The 19,664-nt window shown below is 41.7% G+C and overlaps 1 protein-coding gene across 7 annotated transcripts in view; it reads right to left on the minus strand.

Annotated features, from left to right (window-relative positions):
• The window catches only part of ptprr (protein tyrosine phosphatase receptor type R), a 71,432-nt gene extending 52,154 nt beyond the window's left edge, over positions 1-19,278 (minus strand). For 4 of the 7 annotated variants that reach the window (XM_060902776.1, XM_060902780.1, XM_060902779.1 and 1 more), the window contains exons 1-3: positions 18,988-19,278; positions 18,783-18,893; positions 9,337-9,686 (exon numbers count right to left, since the gene is read on the minus strand). In XM_060902776.1, the coding sequence (XP_060758759.1) occupies positions 9,337-9,686; positions 18,783-18,893; positions 18,988-19,248 (722 nt within the window). In that variant the 5' untranslated portion in view covers positions 19,249-19,278. Of the gene's footprint in view, positions 1-9,336; positions 9,687-16,622; positions 16,765-17,884; positions 18,137-18,782; positions 18,894-18,987 lie in introns of those variants that run through there. The other 3 variants (XM_060902777.1, XM_060902782.1, XM_060902783.1) reach the window with 3 other exon arrangements.
• Between the last annotated feature and the right edge of the window lie 386 nt (positions 19,279-19,664).

Genomic DNA, 19,664 nt, shown 5'->3' on the forward strand with positions numbered 1-19,664 from the left:
AAGCTCCCTTCTGCTCTTGAAACTGCTAAACTATTATTCACTCATGTCTTCCGAGTCTTTGATCTCCCACAGGACATCGTCTCAGACCGAGGGCCCCAGTTCTCCTCTCGAGTGTGGCATGGGTTCTGCAAGGTCATCGGAGCCACTGCCAGCCTCTCCTCTGGGTTTCACCCACAGTCCAATGGCCAGACGGAGAGGCTCAACCAGGACCTGGAAACCACCCTGCGAGGCCTGGCTACCCAACATCGTGGAGCACCTGGCTGCCATGGGCAGAGTACGCCCACAACACCCTGCAGTCATCAGCCACCAAGCTGTCGCCATTCCAGTGCCAATTCGGGTTCTAGCCACCTCTGTTCCCGGACCAGGAGGAGGACGCGGGGGTGCCCTTGGTCAACCAATATGTGAGATGGTGTCACAAGACCTGGAGCAAGGTCAGGAAGACCCTCATCCAGACCTCCAGAACCAACCAGACTCAGGCCAACCGCCATAGAAGACCTGCCCACGCTTTCCGCCCTGGGCAGCAGGTTTGGCTGTCCACTAAGGACCTTCCGCTGCGGGTGGAGAACCGCAAGCTTGCTCCTCACTACATTGGCCCCTTCAAGGTGGTGCGCAGGGTGAACCCTGTCGCCTACCGGCTCCAGTTGCCCCGGACTCTGAGGATCAACCCCACATTCCATGTTTCCCTGTTGCGGCCCGTACTGACGTCCATGTATGCCCCTGCCCCTAGGAACCCCCCCACCCCCCCGCATCTTCCAGAGTCAGACTGTGTTCACCGTGCATCGCCTGCTTGACTCCCGCCGGGTCCGCGGCGGGCTTCAATATCTAGTAGATTGGGAGGGCTATGGCCCTGAGGAACGCTGTTGGGTCCCCGCCCGGGACATTCTAGGTAAAGGACTATGCCGGGACTTCCATTCGGCCCATCTGGATCGCCCTGGGAACGTCAGGAGACGCTCCTAGAGGGGGGGGTCCTGTTAGGACTGGGACTGTTTTGGCCTCTAGAGGCTGCTGTTATTTCCATCTTGTCATGTTTGTTTTGGCCTCTAGAGGCCGCCTCTGTGTTTTGTGTTTGTCTTCATTGCCTGTTTTCTGCCCCGCCCTGTTCCTTAATTAGTGTGTGTGTGTATAAATACCCCTCTGTTTGTTCCCTTGTCATGGAGTCTTTTTCCTATGCTATGCCTGTTAGTGCTAGTTCCCTTTGTTCCATGTTCCTTGCCTGTGTCTTTGTGGTTTTTGTACTTTGCTTTCTTTTTGGACCTTTTTGAATTTTGTTTTTACCATTTTTGATATCTTCTGAGCGTTTGCATTTTTGCCTTTTCTTTTCTTATTTTTGGACTTTGAACTTTTGGATATTTTTTATTTTCCCTTTATCTTCTGAGCTTTTGGATTACTTTTGTTTTTTGCCGTGGATTGTACATTTTGTAAATAAACTTTTTGATACTTTTCTACTTCCGCCTCACACCTCTGCACTTGAGTCATCCCCCTGGTGGCCTAGTGGGGTTTTGCTGGATTATCACGCCAGCAAACCAGGTTTGAATCCCAGCAAAACCCTAACAACTTTAACCTTTCTGGTGAATTTATAGTGGACAAAACGAAATCAACTCGATTTGTCATAACTGATTGTAATTCACAGATATTGGCACAAGGAAAAAAATCCCATACAAAGAGCAAAGACCATTTAAGAAGCTTCGCTGCTCATGAAGCTCTTCAGTGAACACATTTATTATGATCTAATCTGCAGTCCACACATACTCTAGTGGTCACATCTGACCCTGTCATTATTTAAGACTATACAGACCAAAGAGCATCACTGGTGCCTCCCTGAAATAATAAACACTTGTGTGAGACGGAGGACAGTAGTGTGGAAGCTGATATTGTTATATTCTGTAATATGGCGTCCATTTATTCCGTTTAAGTCAGAGGTGCTCTTAATTAGTGGTGAGGATAAAAACAGAAAGTGGTTATGGAGAAGCAACCGCTGCATTCCGTTTATCTCAGAAGTCGGAAGTCAGAGCTGGGAATGACGTCACACCCGAGTTGGCGGCATTCCAGTACAAGAAGTTGGAAAACCAATAACAGCAATTAGCAATACCGGTTCTAGCCATTGTTATCAAAACCAGCTTTACAAACACCATAGCAATATGTCCACAGGTCGACATTGGACAGTACAGTGTGTATGACTGATGACTTTAATGAAACACAAATGAGACAGAAGTGCTAATGAACAGTATATTACGACAGTTTCACTACTGTTGATGCACACAGCAGCCATCTTGAATTCTGAAGTCGGGGGCAGTGAGGTTTCTCTGACTTTCTGAGTAGAAAATACAACTTTAGGGGATTCATGAATCCAATGACATTTCTGACTGGGAACTCAGAAATCCTGACTTCCCAGTACAAATGGAACACAGCTTAAAAATCGCTTACTATAAAAAAAAATAAATAAATCATCAATCTTTTATATTTCTTCCAAAGATTTTCATAGCTCATTACCTACTTCTGTTTTATGACATTTTGCTAGCTTTTGCTTGATAATTTGTTAAATGTGCTAGCTAGGCTGATTTTATTCACCATACATACAGTACATAGTTTGGTCCGAAATTTTCCAAGCCTTATCTCTAACTTTATGTAACACCTGTTGTATCACCAAGTTCTATGTAAATAATTTTTATGTCCACGGTGGTGATGTCTCATTCAAATGTCTGCCCTATCAACTATCAATTTTGGTAGCTTTTGCTTGATAATTTAGTAAATTTGGTAATTTGGTAAATTCAGTTCAGATTATTACATTGGGATAATTTATTTTGGCTAACTTAATCTGGTAAATTTGGATAATTTGATAATTTGTGCTAGCTAGGCTGATTTTTTTGTCTTTTTGCCTTCGTAAACAACATAGAATTATATTTTTATTTTGGATTAACATTATTAAAGTGAGTTATTTACACAGAACTTGGTGGTATGACAGGAGTTACATGAAGTTAGCGATACAGCTTGGAAAATTTCAGGCTAAACTGTATGGTGCAACTGCTACACAGAATGTAAAACAGCTGCTGCTATTTTTAACACAGGTAATTTGTATGTTGATTTTGCTAGATAGCTTATTGAAAAAACATTGAAAAACTACTAATTTGTTACTTTTGTGTTATTTTCTTTTCCATACAGTCGTAAAGGTTAATGTTATTATATAACTGGCATTCTCAGTTGGTGTCATTTTGACAAATTGCTAAAGTATGTGTAAGCAAGCAGCACAATGGTGTAGTGGTTAGCTCTGTCACCTCACAGCAAAAAGGTTCTGGGTTTGAACCTTACGGCTGATGGGGGCCTTTCTGTTTGGAGTTTGCATGTTCTCCCTGTGTCTGCGTGGGTTTCCTCCGGGTGCTCCCACAATCCAAAGGCATGCGGTTAGGTTAACATGGGGCAGCCATGGCCTGAGATTGGGCTGAAGTGCCCTTGAAGTACCTTTGAACCCCCAACTGCTCCCTGGGCACTGTAGCATAGCTGCCCACTGCTCTGGGTATGTGTGTGTTGTGTTCATTGCTCACTTGTGTGTATATGTGTGTGTTCACTGCTTCAGATGGGTTAAATGCAGAGGAAGAATTTCACTGTGTGCTTAAGTCTGTGCTTGAGTGTACAGTGCTGCTTGAAAGTTTATGAACCCTTTAGAATTTTCTACATTTCTGCATAAATATGACCTAAAACATCATCAGACTTTCACACAAGTCCTAAAAGTAGATAAAGAGAACCCAGTTAAACAAATGAAACAAAAATATTATACTTGGTCATTTATTTATTGAGGGAAATGATCCAATATTACATATCTGTGAGTGGCAAAAGTATGTGAACCTTTGCTTTCAGTATCTGGTGTGACCCCCTTGTGCAGCAATAACTGCAACTAAATGTTTCTGGTAACTGTTGATCAGTCCTGCACAGTGGCTTGGAGGAATTTTAGCCCATTCTTCCATACAGAACAGCTTCAACTCTGGGATGTTGGTGGGTTTCCTCACATGAACTGCTCGCTTCAGGTCCTTCCACAACATTTCGATTGGATTAAGGTCAGGACTTTGACTTGGCCATTCAAAAACATTAACTTGATTCTTCTTTAACCATTCTTTGGTAGAATGACTTATGTGCTGCTTAGGGTCATTGTCTTACTGCATAACCCACCTTCTCTTGAGATTCAGTTCATGGACAGATATCCTGACATTTTCTTTTAGAGTTCACTGGTATAATTCAGAATTCATTGTTCCATCAATGATGGCAAGCCATCCTGGCCCAGATGCAGCAAAACAGGCCCAAACCATGATACTATCACCACCTTGTTTCACAGATGGGATAAGGATAATGCTGGAATGCAGTGTTTTCCTTTCTCCAAACATAACGCTTCTCATTTAAGCCAAAAAGTTCTATTTTGGTCTCATCCGTCCACAAAATATTTTTCCAATAGCCTTCTGGCTTGTCCATGTGATCTTTAGCAAACTGCAGATGAGCAGCAATGTTCTTTTTGGAGAGCAGTGACTTTCTCCTTGCAATCCTGCCATGCACACCATTGTTGTTCAGTGTTCTCCTGATGGTGGACTCATGAACATTAACATTAGCTAATGTGAGAGAGGCCTTCAGTTGCTTAGAAATTACCCTGAGGTCCTTTGTGAACTTGCCGACTATTATACGCCTTGCTCTTGGAGTGATCTTTGTTGGTCGACCACTCCTGGGGAGGGTAACAATGGTCTTGAATTTCCTCCATTTGTATACAATCTGTCTGACTGTGGATTGGTGGAGTCCAAACTTTTTAGAGATGGTTTTGTAACCTTTTCCAGCCTGATGAGCATCAACAATGCTTTTTCTGAGGTCCTCAGAAATGTCCTTTGTTCATGCCATGATGCACAAACGTGTTGTGAAGATCAGACTTTGATAGATCCCTGTTCTTTAAATAAAACAGGGTGTCCACTCACACCTCATTGCCATCCCATTAGTTGAAAACACCTGACTCTAATTTCACCTTCAAATTAACTGCTAATCCTAGAGGTTCACATACTTTTGCCACTCAGAGTTATGTAATATTGGATCATTTTCCTCAATAAATAAATGACCAAATATAATATTTTTGTCTCATTTGTTTAACTGGGTTCTCTTTATCTACTTTTAGGACGTGTGTGAAAATCTGATGATGTTTAGGTCATATTTATGCAGAAATATCGAAAATTCTAAAGGGTTCACAAACTTTCAAGCGCCATTGTATGTGTGATAAATAATAGTGGCTTCTTCTTCTTCCCCCCACAGTTCAAAGACATGCAGATTAGGCAAAAATACCCAGCCACTGGGGTTGCACAACTTAGTGCCGGTCCCAGGCCTGGATAGACTGGGGAGGGTTGTGTCAGGAAACTGTATACTGGTTATATACAGTGGTTTACAATCATGTTTAATTTGTACACACATATTCTGCCTTATAGTTAATGCATACCATGTTCATCTGTATTACACTGTATTGTGCCAAACGTTTTTACTGACTAGTTTTATACGTTCCTCTTAGATTAGATTAGATTAGATTAGATTAGATTAGATTAGATTAGATTAGATTCACTTTATTGATCCCACATCAGGGAAATTCACATGTTACAGTAGCAAGAAATTGTCATCCAGATAACAAATAAAACTGAAATAAAAATTAGACAAATAAAAGATTAAAAAGATTGACATATCAGTTGCATTGGTGAGAGATGGCAGAGGTAGTAGTGGTGAAGTAGTGCAAATATAATGACAAACAGGTTATTGGTGCTACAAGTTGTGGGTGTTATACAGTCTGACAGCAGTAGGTATGAATGACCTGCGGTATCTCTCCTTCTTACACCGTGGGTGTAGCAGTCTAGTACTAAAAGAGCTGCTTAAGGCCCCCACAGCCTCATGTAGGGGGTGAGAGGGATTATCCATGATTGATGTCAGCTTGGCTAACATCCTCCTCTCCCCTACCTTCTCAATGGAGTCCAGAGGACAGTCCAAGACTGAGCCAGCCCTTCTGACCAGTTTATTAAGTTTCTTTCTGTCCCTCTCTGAACTTCCACAGCCCCAGCAGACCACAGCGTAGAAAATCACTGATGCCACCAGAGAGTCATAAAAAGTCTTAAGCAGTGTCCTGCACACACCAAAAGACCTCAGTCTTCTCAACAGGTGATGACTTTGGCCCTTCTTGTACAGGACATCTGTGTTATTTTTCCAGTCCAGTTAATTGTTGAGGTGAACACCCAAGTATTTGTACTCCACCACAATCTCAATGTCCAAACCCTGGATGTTCACTGGTGCAATTTGAGGAGCCGTCCTTCTGAAATCGATCACCACCTCCTTTTTCTTACTGGCGTTGATGCGCAGGTGGTTCAGTTCGCACCAGGCAACAAAGTTGGTAATGACCTCTCTGTACTCCAGATCATCCCCCTCTGACACACGTCCAATGATGGCTGTATCATCTGAGAACTTCTGGAGGTGGCAGCTGTCCGTGTTGTAGCTGAAGCCAGATGTATAAAGTGTAAAGAGGAAAGGAGAGAGAGCACTGTACCCTTTGGAGCCTCCGTGCTGCAGACTACCACATCAGACACACAGTCGCGGAGCCTCACATACTGTGGTCTGTTAATGAGGTAGTTGATGATCCATGCAGTCAGGTGGCAGTCGACACCAGCTCCCTCCAGCTTCCCCCTAAGCAGTGATGGCTGGATTGTGCTAAAAGCACTGGAGAAGTCAAAGAACATGACTCTCACAGTGCTCCCAGTGCCCACCAGGTGTAAAAGTGACTGGTGCAGCAGGTAGATGACAGCATCATCCACACCAATGCCTGGTCGATATGCGAAATGCAGGGGGTCCATCTCACTGTTCACCAGGTGTCGGAGGTGGGAGAGAACAATCCTCTACATGATCTTCATCAGGTGAGATGTTAAAGCTACTGGCCTAAAGTAGCTCCCTGGGTGTGCAGTCTTGGGAACTGGAACCACACATGATGTTTTCCACAGAAGTGGAACTCTCTCCAGACTGAGGCTCAGGTTGAAGATGTACAGAAGTATCCCACAGAGCTGATCTGCACAGTCCTTAAGCAGTCTGGAGTTGATACCATCAGGGCCAGCAGCTTTCCTCGTCTTGGTCCTCCTCAGCTCCTTCAACACCTGAGCAGCTGTTATGGAGAGGCGAGGGGTGTGGCCGAGGTGTGACTCCTGTAGAGTGAGGTCGGGGGTAGAATGTGTGGATTGGTCTGGCAGGGAGCGGAGGGGGGTGATGTGGTGTGAGGAGGAGGGAGCTGTTGGTGTCAGAGGTATTATGAGGGGAGAGGGGGGATGGTGGAGTGATATCACAGACAGGTCAGGACTATGATGAGTGGGGGAGGGTGGGGTGGCACAGTCAAATCTGTTGCAAAAGAGGTTCAACTCATTTGCCCAGTCCTGGCCCCCAGGTACAGGGCCCCTCCCACTGTCCTTTGTGTGGCCAGAGATGGTTTTCAGGCCTCTCCATACCTCTCCAGCATTGCTCCCCTTGAGGCGCTCCTCCAGTTTCCTCCTGTAGCTGTCCTTGCCTCTCCTTATCCCCCTCTTCAGATCCCTCTGCACTCTCCTCATCTCCTCCTTATCGCCAGATTTAAAAACCCTCTTCTTCTTGTTTAATAGGGCTTTTAATTCAGAGGTCACCCAGGGTTTATTGTTGGGAAAACACCGTACCTTCCTGATAGGCACAGTGTTTTCTACACAGAAATTAATGTAATCCGTGATGCAGGTTATCAGGCTATCAATGTCATCCCCGTGAGGTTCACACAACACATCCCAGTCCGTGATGTCAAAGCAGTCCCTCAGTGCCATACTGGTCTCCTCAGACCAGCTCCTTACATACCTCTTGGTGGGTGGTTGTTTATTCACCATAGGTATGTATGTAGGGGACAAGTGAACCAGATTGTGGTCAGAACGGCCTAGTGGGGGGAGGGGTGATGAGCTATATGGGTCTTTGGTGTTCACATACATTAAATCTAAAGTTCTATTGTCTCTGGTGTGGCATTTCACATACTGAGTGAAGGTTGGGAGAGTGGAGGACAGGGAAGCATGATTAAAGTCACCGGAGATTAGGAGCAGGGACTGAGGGTGCAATGTCTGAAGCTTTGACACTGCAGTGTGTAAGAGCTCACAGGCTGCAGCAGAATCAGCCGCCGGGGGGATGTACACAGTTATCGCAATAACGTGCGAGAATTCCCTCGGGAGGTAATATGGCCGAATGCTAGCCATTCAATGTTTTTACTGCAGTACTGCTCCTTTACCCTGATGTGCCCTGGGTTACACCATCTGTCGTTCACAAACATCGCTATACCCCCTCCTTTCCTCTTACTGCTCTCCTTGGCTTTCCTGTCCGCTCTCACGAGTTGAAATCTGTCCAGAGTGACGTGTGAGTCCGGTGAGAGTTAATTCAGCCAAGTCTCTGTAAAGCACATAAGGCTACACTCCCTCTGCAGCCTGGTTAGCGCCGTTAGCTCATCCATCTTATTAGGGAGAGATCTTACGTTTCCCATGATGACAGACGGTATGGCATGGTTTATACTGTCTTTTCTTCTCCCGGCACTTCGTTCCAGCTCTGCATCCCCTTCTCCTTCTCCTTAATTCCGCGGGGATCACCGGTCTTTCCACGGGGAGTACCTTGGTGTTGCACAGTGCTAACAGCTGCTCTCGAGTGTAAACAATGGAGCCGTGGCTGAAAGGGTCCGCTGATGCCGATTTAAGTAGCCCCAGAAAGAGAAACAGAAAAATACAAATGCACAGTCTCACAAGTAGTACATCCCTAGGTGCACACTTCCGACTGAGATTAGTGCATAAAGAAACACGAAAAAAGTACAAAAACATACCAAAACACAACCACGCTCGGAGCTACTGCAACTAGCTGCCACTCTTGTGGCGCCATCTGTCCTAAGAATAAATTCAGTTTTCATTTCCATGAAAAATGCTTCCACACCTTCCCTGCCATTATGACAATTATCTAATTCACATCTATATCCATATAAGCCATCATGACTGGAGCTGCATATGTTCATAACACTCCCATTACCAAAAACATAAAGCAATTTTTTTTTAATTCAACATACAAATAATTTCAATGGTATATTGAGTGAGCCAGTGGGAATATTTCTTTGACAGTATTCCGATCACTGGACTGAAAATAATTTGTGATTCATTTTGGAGTCCCCTTTGACCCAGAGCTCCAGGCTTTAGCCCAGTCCAGGCCTGTCTGAGAAGATAATGAAATTGAGTTCATTATTATACTAATAACAGGAAATAAGTGCTAGCAGACCTTTTTGTCATCATATCATTAAAAAGCAGACTGGCTCCTCACCTCTCTTGTAGACCGGCAGCAGGCTTCATCTTGAAGGGCGACGGGCTGGAGGACAGACAGGGTTTGAGCTCAGTTACAGGGGGACATGGGGGGCACGGGGGCCACTGAGACTCAGAGGTGGAGGTAATGGTGTGTGTGTGGGGTGTGTTTTGGTTGATGGTGGTGGTGGTGGTGGTGTTGGAGGGTATGCTGGTCACAGTGGTGCAGGCTGGTTTGGGGGTGGGGCTGGCCTGCACCATGCTGCTGGTGAGGGTCAGGGGTGGCTGGGTGGCATGCACAGACACGGGCGCACCCAGCCCCTTCAGCGGCCCGTCTGAGTACTCGACCTTCTCCTTGAGTCGGTAAAGCACCTGAGGAAAACAGAGACACACAAGTGGACCTTAGAAAAACATCTGAATTCAACATGGCTGTTGATCTGACTGGTCAGGAAGTGTGCATAATAGAATTTATATAAACATGCAGCTTGAACAGTACAAGGTTCATATTAATGCAGTCATCCTAATATGTTACTGTTTCTATAGTAACAGCTCGTACATGTGGACTTGTATGTCTGACGAAACACATAATCAAAGTCTAATAATGAACAGATTTGAAAAAAGTGTTCTTTAACAAAGTAATTTTTTTTTTGGTCAGGAGGCGTTATGATAACATTGACAGAAGGAGTCTTCAGGGTCAGCGAGAGAGAGAGAGAGAGAGAGAGAGAGAGAGAGAGAGAGAGAGAAAGTGCAACAAAATGACTGTTTATTGCAGATATAATGTAAGTGAACAGGAACTAACATTCTGTAACATTCATTAAATCTAACTATAAACCTATACTATAAAATGTGTTGTATTCTTTATTAATAAATTAAACATTGTAATTGATGAAAAATCCACCATGTTATAAGTGGAATAACACACTCTAGACGGTGTGCTTATACATTTCCCATCATGCCATATCGCACCATTCCAGCATGGATCATTTTCATATTATCGCACAGTCTGGAGTGTGTTATTGTTTACATTAATTAATTAATTAATTAATTAATTTTACAACCAATGTAGATACATTATTTACACATTACCATGATATCTAAGGCACAATTGACAAAATTTACAACAATAAAAAAATAAAGTTAAAGTTCATTATGTATGAATGATAATGCATATATATATATATATATATATATATATATATATATATATATATATACACACACACACACACACACACACACGTACGTACATAAAAGAAAGCGAAAGAGGAGGAAAAAGGGATAAAGCTCCCCTTCTCCCCCTTCTGTCTCTCTTAGGAAACAAATAAATTTTTTTACATATATCTATAATTTCTAATATTAATCAATGGATCAATAATTTTAATTAAAATTAAATGTAATTCAAATGCAATGCATCTCTAATGGTGAGACAGTATTCAAAAAGAAGCCACAGGCTTATACTTTTGTACTGTCTCAAATCATATTCAAGACATAAGATTAGTTACAACTATAGAAAAAATATAAGGAAAGATGCAGAAAATAAGTAGTCCTCAGATAACTGAGTAACAATTGTTAATGAAACTGTAAACAATAAAACAATAATTTCAATAACATATGACACTTTAAACACAAACTTCCTAGGGTTTTGTTAAACCGAGTTGCTTCAAGTTTTTTTTTTAATTTAATGATAGTTTAATGATAGTGATAGATAGATACATAATCAGAGCTAAGCGTTATCTCGCTCTCAAGAAATAAAGACAAATAAGCATACATTTAAATTGCTGCCATCCACATCATTTTATTTGCTGTTCAAAGTTGATTATTTATAGAACATCACCAACAACAGTTGTAAGTACAAAAATACACAGAATGGTATGAATTAGACACTGAGGCGGATTTCTTTCTAACACAGGCTGTAGATTCATGCAGGCTATCAGTGACTCCTACGTTTAGTGTCCCTTGGGGCTAATTTATTTAATTTGAAATACAATACGGCATTATTTTGCACTTGGCTGTAGTTTTGCTGTAGTTATCATGCTGTATTTTATGCACATCATCACCATCGTCATGTTAATGCTCAATGTCAATATCTTTGCTGACATAGGGCCCAATTTTTTTTTTCTTGGGATAAAGTATCTATCTATCTATCTATCTATCTATCTATCTATCTATCTATCTATCTATAAAAATAAACAAGGTGGATTACATTCTCAAAACAAACGTTGTCTGATCAACCTACAAATTACACAAAGGGACAAACGATAGCACTGTAAGTTTCGCCTTCCTTAAGATTTGGAAGTGCTGTTCATGTTTCTGTGTGTATGTGTCATATCATGACTTCATGACAGTAAGAGTGAGTGACTGATAGATAACAGACGTTTTCAGCCACGACCAGACGTCACTGTTTATACTGTACCTTGGCAGCTCTAATAGATGTTGTATGAGAAATGTTCTGTGAGAGCTGTTAGATCTGTAAGGTTGTATTACACTTTATGGAACAGTGTCAAATGGAAGAAGTATTAACAGGAACAAGTGGAATAAATGCAAAGTGCAAATATACACTACTGTGCAAAAGTCTTCGGCACATAAAGAAATGATATAGGCCAAAAATGGCTTAAAAATAATGAAATGAAATGTTTCAACATTAAAAAATACTATAAACAGTAATCAGTAAGCCATAATAAATGAAACTAAGTCAATATTTGGTGTGAGACGACCCTTTGCTTTAAAAAAAAAATTGTAGTCTCAGGTACAATGAGTGCAGTTTTATAAGGAAAAAATGAGCTGTAGGTTTTACTGAGCATCTTGCAGAACCAGCCACAGTTCTTCTGGACACTTTGACTGTCACACTCGCTTCTTAATTTTGCAACAAACCCCAGTAGCTTTCATTGTGTTTTCTTTTTTAATCTAAAAGGTGCTCTCTTACATAATACGCTGCTCAGATATAAACATTGCTTTTCTGTAACATTAAAATTTGTGCTGGAAAACGAATGTTTAGAACTCTAAAATGTTTTTGTACTGACTTGATAATGTAGAAGAAGTCATAAAATAGAAATCTCTAAAAAGTTTGGATGAAAAAAAAAAACTAGGGTGCCTAAGACGTTTGCACAGTACTGTATATTAAAAAAAAACACTCGTATTTTCTAAAAGTAGATAAAAGTGTCTGCCTGCCTGAGAAAGCAATCAGGGACCTTTTTTTTATTATTCTATCAGTAGGTTATATTGAATAGTGTTAATAAAGCCAGTAATTCCGAATAAATTCCCAATAAATCCTAAAAATATTTCACTTGTGATACATTTAAAGGAAATGGTCTCTATGTTCTATGAGTAATTGTAAAGAGAATCTTTCTTTCTTTCTAATAGACAGATGGATGGATGTGTTGATCCATGAGACTCATCTCATCTCATTATCTCTAGCCGCTTCATCCTGTTCTACAGGGTCGCAGGCAAGCTGGAGCCTATCCCAGCTGACTACAGGTGAAAGGCGGGGTACACCCTGGACAAGTCGCCAGGTCATCACAGGGCTGACAAATAGACACAGACAACCATTTACACTCACATTCACACCTACGGTCAATTTAGAGTCACCAGTTAACCTAACCTGCATGTCTTTGGACTGTGGGGGAAACTGGAGCACCCGGAGGAAACCCACGCGGACACGGGAAGAACATGCAAACTCCGCACAGAAAGGCCCTCGCCAGCCACGGGGTTCGAACCCAGACCTTCTTGCTGTGAGGCGACAGCGCTAACCACTACACCACCGTGCCGCCCCTGATCCATGAGACTTTTTGTCGAAACTCGTGTGCCTGTCGCCATCTTGTGGTGATATACATATACACAAACAGTTACAAACAAACAAACAAACAAACAAAAAAGTCCACAAAAGCAAAAAGTTTTCTCAAGATTGAGTCTATGGTTTTGATTTTTTATTCAGTTTGCATATTTATTATAATAATAAATAGAAGGTAATAATCCCCTAATAGAAGATAAAAAAATAATCCTAGATTCCTATTTAATACTGTAGCAAAATTAACCAGGAATAAGTCCACTATAGACACATGCATACCTGCAGTATGTAGTAGTAACGACTTCATGAATTTTTTTAATGACAAAATTGAGAATATCCGACAAAAAATTCAAACTACTAATTAAAGGTCAGACAATGTACCGGTAAGCGACCCTGTAGCTAACAATATAACTGTATCAGATCATCAATTAGAATGTTTTACTCCCCTCGGAAAAACTGAATTACTTTCATTAATCTCGGCATCAAAAGCCTCAACTTGTGTACTAGATCCCTTACCTACACGTCTATTCAAACAGATAATACCTGAAATAATTGAACTGCTTCTAAAAATAATAAATTCTTCTCTTGGGATTGGCTATGTACCCAAATCCTTTAAACTAGCAGTTATCAAACCCCTGATTAAAAAGCCTGGCCTTGATCTCTGTCAGCTGTCCAATTATCGGCCAATATCAAACCTCCCCTTTATCTCCAAGATCCTTGAAAAAGCTGTGGCACAGCAGTTATGTTTATATTTACATAGGAATAACATCCATGAAGGGCGGTACGGTGGTGTAGTGGTTAGCGCTGTCGCCTCAAAGCAAGAAAGTCCAGGTTTGAGCCCAGTGGCCGACGAGGGCCTTTCTGTGTGGAGTTTGCATGTTCTCCCCGTGTCCGCGTGGGTTTCCTCTGGGTGCTCCGGTTTCCCCCACAGTCCAAAGACATGCAGGTTAGGTTAACTGGTGACTCTAAATTGTCCGTAGGTGTGAGTGTGAATGGTTGTCTGTGTCTATGTGTCAGCCCTGTGATGACCTGGCGACTTGTCCAGGGTGTACCCCGCCTTTCGCCCGTAATCAGCTGGGATAGGCTCCAGCTTGCCTACGACCCTGTAGAACAGGATAAAGTGGCTAGAGATAATGATACGAGATGAGATGTTACGGTACCTCTGGGTGATATTATTTGTAAACATTGTATTAGTTTCCACTGTTATGCTGATTACACACAGTTGTATGTTTCTGCTTAACAGAACTGTGGAATGTGTGAAGGACATTCAAGACTGGATGCTTATTAACTTCCTTCTGCTTAACTCTGACAAGACTGAAGTACTTGTACTAGGATCGCATGCAGCTAGAAGTAAGTTTTCTGATTACACAGTAACTCTGGATGGCCTTTCTGTTTCTTCACATGCAGCAGTAAAAGACCTTGGAGTGATTATTGACCCCAGTCTTTCATTCGAAACTCACATTGATAACATTACCCGGATAGCTTTCTTTCATCTCAGAAATATTGCTAAGATAAGAAATTTAATGTCACTACATGACGCGGAAAAACTAGTTCATGCTTTTGTTACCTCCAGGTTGGATTATTGTAATGCTTGGATGTTCCAATGTCTGGATGTTCCAATAAGTGCATAAACAAACTCCAGTTAGTTCAAAATGCAGCAGCAAGAGTCCTTACCAGAACTAGAAAATATGACCACATCACCCCTGTCTTATCCACACTGCATTGGCTCCCAATCAAATTTTGTATTGATTATAAAATACTACTATTGACCTTTAAAGCACTGAATGGTCTCATGCCACAGTACCTGCGTGAACTTCTGGTCCTCTATGACCCGCCACGCCTACTTAGATCAAAAGGTGCAGGCTATCTGCTGGTACCTCGTATAGTGAAGGCTACATCAGGGGGCAGAGCCTTTTCATACAAAGCCCCACAGTTATGGAACAGACTTCCAAGTAATGTTCAGGAATCAGACACAGTCTCAGCATTTAAGTCTAGGCTGAAAACATATCTGTTTAGTCAAGCCTTTTGTTAATGGTGTTTATGAGGTAAAGGTGTAGATCTGGAGGGTCCTCAGACAGAGTGTTTTGGTAAACTGGGATGTATGGATGCTGTCAGTCCCCCACTTGCTTGCTCACTCAAGTTTGTTGACGATGTAGTGGCTGGCTGCTTTATGTCCCGGGGCTCCGTCATGCCTGTGTTACCTTCTGGCTCTCCCCTTTTAGTTATGCTGTCATAGTTAGTTGCCGGAGTCCCTGCTTGTACTCAGTGCAATATGTATACTGTTCCTACTTATTCAGGTGACATTGGGCATACCTAACAACCTGTTTTTTCTCTCTCTGTCCCCCCCCAAAAAAAAAATCTGTCCCTCTGAGTTACATGTCAATCCTGAGATCGAGATGCTGACCTCTTCTGCTCCTCGGACCTGCCTGATCCATCCTGGTGCCCTGTGTCTGGTTGGAGTCTCATCGCATCGCTCCTGTGGAGGAGGGCCCCATGTGGACAGTTGAAAGTCACACCTGGAGGACGCTCTGGACACTTACAGTAATGCTTTTATGGCTGAGGACTACAGTTGACTTGCTATCTTTAGGACTGCAGTTGTCATGAACAGTTTAGCACTCAAGTTTCCATCAATGAAGAATTATAACATCAATGAAACTGACTTCATGTTAAAACTGTTAATGTTATAGTCATGTTGTCTGTTGTTGCCCAAATGAGGATGGGTTCCCTTTTGAGTCTGGTTCCTCTCGAGGTTTCTTCCTCATGTTGTCTGAGGGAGTTTTTCCTTGCCACCGTCACCACAGGCTTGCTCATTGGGGATAGATTAGGGATAAAATTAGCTCGTTTTAAGTCGTTCAAATTCTGTAAAGCTGCTTTGCGACAATGTTTATTGTTAAAAGCGCTATACAAATAAACTTGACTTGACTTATTGTATTTCAAATAATTAAATCAGCCACCACCACCCCCTTTCTCCCCTTAAATTGCATCATTCTTGATGATAAGTCCAGGCTTAGTAAGTAAACTTAAAAATGTATTTTATTTTATTTGACAAATTTTACTTTTGGGTGCTCCGGTTTCCCCCACAGTCCAAAGACATGCAGGTTAGGTTAACTGGTGACTCTAAATTGACCGTAGGTGTGAATGTGAGTGTGAATGGTTGTGTGTGTCTATGTGTCAGCCCTGTGATGACCTGGCGACTTGTCCAGGGTGTACCCCGCCTTTCGCCCGTAGTCAGCTGAGACAGGCTCCAGCTTGCCTGCGACCCTGTAGAACAGGATAAAGCGGCTAGAGATAATGAGATGAGATGAGAATTTTACTTTTGAATTTTTTTCATTCAAAAAATGTATCAGTAAATTTGTATTTTATTTTCTAGGACTTTTAATCTTAAATTAAACATAAAATGCTGAATTAAAATGTAAAACAATATATACAGTAAATTTTGTTTTTGTTTTTTTAATAAAACATTTTAAAAATTACTTTCAAATTAAAAATGAATCATAACTGCAGGATAGAAATGCAGATACAACCTGAGACTGACTCGGATCAAGGTAGACTTCCTGAAGCATCATTATCAGTTGGACTACTTTTGTAGACCTGCGATGATCATTTCCTTTATTAGCTTTAGTGGCTGTTGTTGTTGTGTTGTTGTTGTGTCAGCAGTTGATCTGGCTTTTTGCAGAAGGAAACAACATGCAGGTCAGATATAACATGCAGGTTTTGGTATTTTGTTTTGGGGTTTTTATTTTCGTATATTGTGAGGATATATGGAATCCTGAGATTTTGATATTATGAGCTACCATAATATTGATGTTGGTATGAATTGCATTGTGTATTTATTTCTGTGTCTGAGACCTGAACACATCCGAGGCCATATTCTAATTTTAATCCTGCTAACCAGAAATAGTCAAATGTAATCTGGAGTATTGACTGTTTTCTTCTGTTTGATAAGACTGAGATGATTTTGTGGAAAACCATTTCAGTGAAAAGATATGAATTCTAGCTGAATCACTATATTTTTTAATCTCATAACTTTTACACACCAGTTTACCATTTTAATAAATCTGCTTTCAGTTGAGTACTTCCACATTAGCTCAAGTAACCGATCTTTAATGCTTCTAGATTTCCACTGAGACACACTGATGAGGCAACACCTGTTGCAAGCATCTCAGAGAAGAGTGTGTTACAAAATGACTCTTAGCCAGAGAAAATATCTTGCATGTACGCAGCTTCAACTAATATTTGTCTTTATTATATTATTTTTAAACAGATATGAGCTTATTTAACCTGTTTCCATATTTTTTTAATTCATTTCAGGTTTGAAATTGCTTACTTCAAGCAAAATTGAACTCTAACATTCAACACAGGATTAACACTTATATGATTTATTATATAATATTCTCATAAAGAGAAATATTTCTTCACATTTCCTTAATTCGAGACATCTTTGATCGCTAAGACATTTTCTTGCAGTGTAAGTGTTTAGACAGCAATCGTTTATCACAGTCACCTTCTTTATTGGCTGGAAAGACTGCACAAGTGAGAGAGATGTGAGAAATCTGCTGAATGTGTTAAAGAACATTCCAAACCAATCTAATGTTCAATATCAGAGACCTGAGACATGAGAATCTTCTCACAGTTATGATTTGTACAAAGCTGTTCGGGGTGTGTGTGTGTGTGTGTGTGTGTGTGTGTGTGTGTGTGTGTGTGTGTGTGTGTGCGTGCGTGTTGTAATGTGGTAAGAATAGTTCTTTTTAAAAATTCTACAAAAAGGACACTAAACAGTCCTTACCTCAGTGAACAGCACTGACCGGAAGTAATCTCTACTATCAAAATGTAGAGGTAAAAAAAAAAAGTCCTGTGTCCTGTGTTAGGCTTCCAGCTTCCTTTTGATTGGCGTACTGCTCTCAGCCAATCAGGTGAGCAGCTTGACTCTTATGTCATCCGACAAGTTCATTAATATGGACTGACAGAGCGGGAGAGACAGAAAGTCAACTCGTCACAACGTGAGAGCGGGAGATGTCATGCCGATCACGATTGAAGCCCAAAAGCTGAGCTTAAGTCACATCACCACAGAAGCTGTAGTGAGAAGGGACACGACCACTAACTTCCTCTTGTTCTCTCTTTCTCTCTCTCAAGTACAACCACACATTTCCTTTTTTCACTTTCTGTTATCTCTTGCAGCCTTTCAGTCTCTCACTCTTTCTCTCACACTCTTTTTCATGCGCTCTCTTTCGCTCTGCTTCCTATCTGCAGCTTCTCCTGTTTGTTTTAGCCTTTCGTCCTTTTATACTCAGGTGTGTCTCTGCTGTGTGCAATTTAAAAAATCACATGCGTCGCAAAATGTGCGTCAATATCAGTGCATTCCCCTCGGGATGTCAATCTGAGATATGTTTTCTATTTGAGCTCAAACCCCTTCACATCAAGTATCTTCTGAGACAGGCATGTATTATTCATGTGAAGCAGGAAGTGGTAGAGGTGCAAGGCGTGGGTGGATATTCAGTGTCTTAGGCAACGTCTTACTTGAGGCCACACCACACACAAACATATACACACATGCGCGCACACACACGCGCGCACTTTACACAATCCTCAATCTTCATTACAGTGAATCTGTAGTTAAGACTGTGAGAATATAAGAATGCCTGTGTGTTTGTGTGTGTGTGTAAAACTAAATGAAACAAACCTACCATTAAACAGGTGACAATGATGATGAAGATCGTGAGGAAGATGACCACAACATAGAAGCCTTCATTGCTCCACACGTTGTCCCTTTCATGCTGGCCTTGAAGTACATTCTTCTAGAGAATATTAATAAATAATGATAAACATTTAAAAAACATGTTTTCATGCTAAATAACAAATCCTTCAAGAGATCATCTTTGTCTAGCTCACCTCTAACAGTGAGCACGAGCAAGTCTGAGACTTCACAACCAGTCCAGACACGGGTGGCTCGCCCGAGCCCGGACTCGCACTCACACACTCGCGTGCCACAAAAAAGTGTGCTTTTGTTGCCTGCCTATACAGGTGATGCAAGGAGTAACGTGCAGCACTCAAGACAAATTTCTTCTGACATATGGAGTGAGAGAGGAAGCTCACTCCACCCCTAGGCCTGCCCACACACACACACACACACACAGCCCTCTGAAGTTTCATCTGAACCCCGGAACAGAGCAGGAGACAAGCATGCGTCCTGTCATGTTCTCACCCCCTCATCAGCCACACCTCCACTGCTGCACAGCTAATAATCACAGCAAAGGATGGTTGTTGTTGTCAGCTGACTCAAAACACAAACCGACAACTACAAACTAGAAAACAGATACTTTTCATGATTATAAAAGCATTACTCTTGCACCTTTTATCGCTATGTTACGCTAAGTTTAATGTTTCCTGAAGTTTGCTCAAGTATGCACTGCAAGAAATGACTTATCAAGTGAAAATATCTCGAATACACTCAAATGTAGCTAGTACAGGGTTAGTCAAAATTATGTTAACACGAATGGATTATTTTTCTCCTGAATGTGTGGTGCGCCGTGACCGTGAAATGTGTGCCCAGGCTTTAAATGGTACTG

Source organism: Neoarius graeffei, chromosome 21, assembly GCF_027579695.1.
Source record: "Neoarius graeffei isolate fNeoGra1 chromosome 21, fNeoGra1.pri, whole genome shotgun sequence".
NCBI lineage: Eukaryota > Metazoa > Chordata > Actinopteri > Siluriformes > Ariidae > Neoarius > Neoarius graeffei.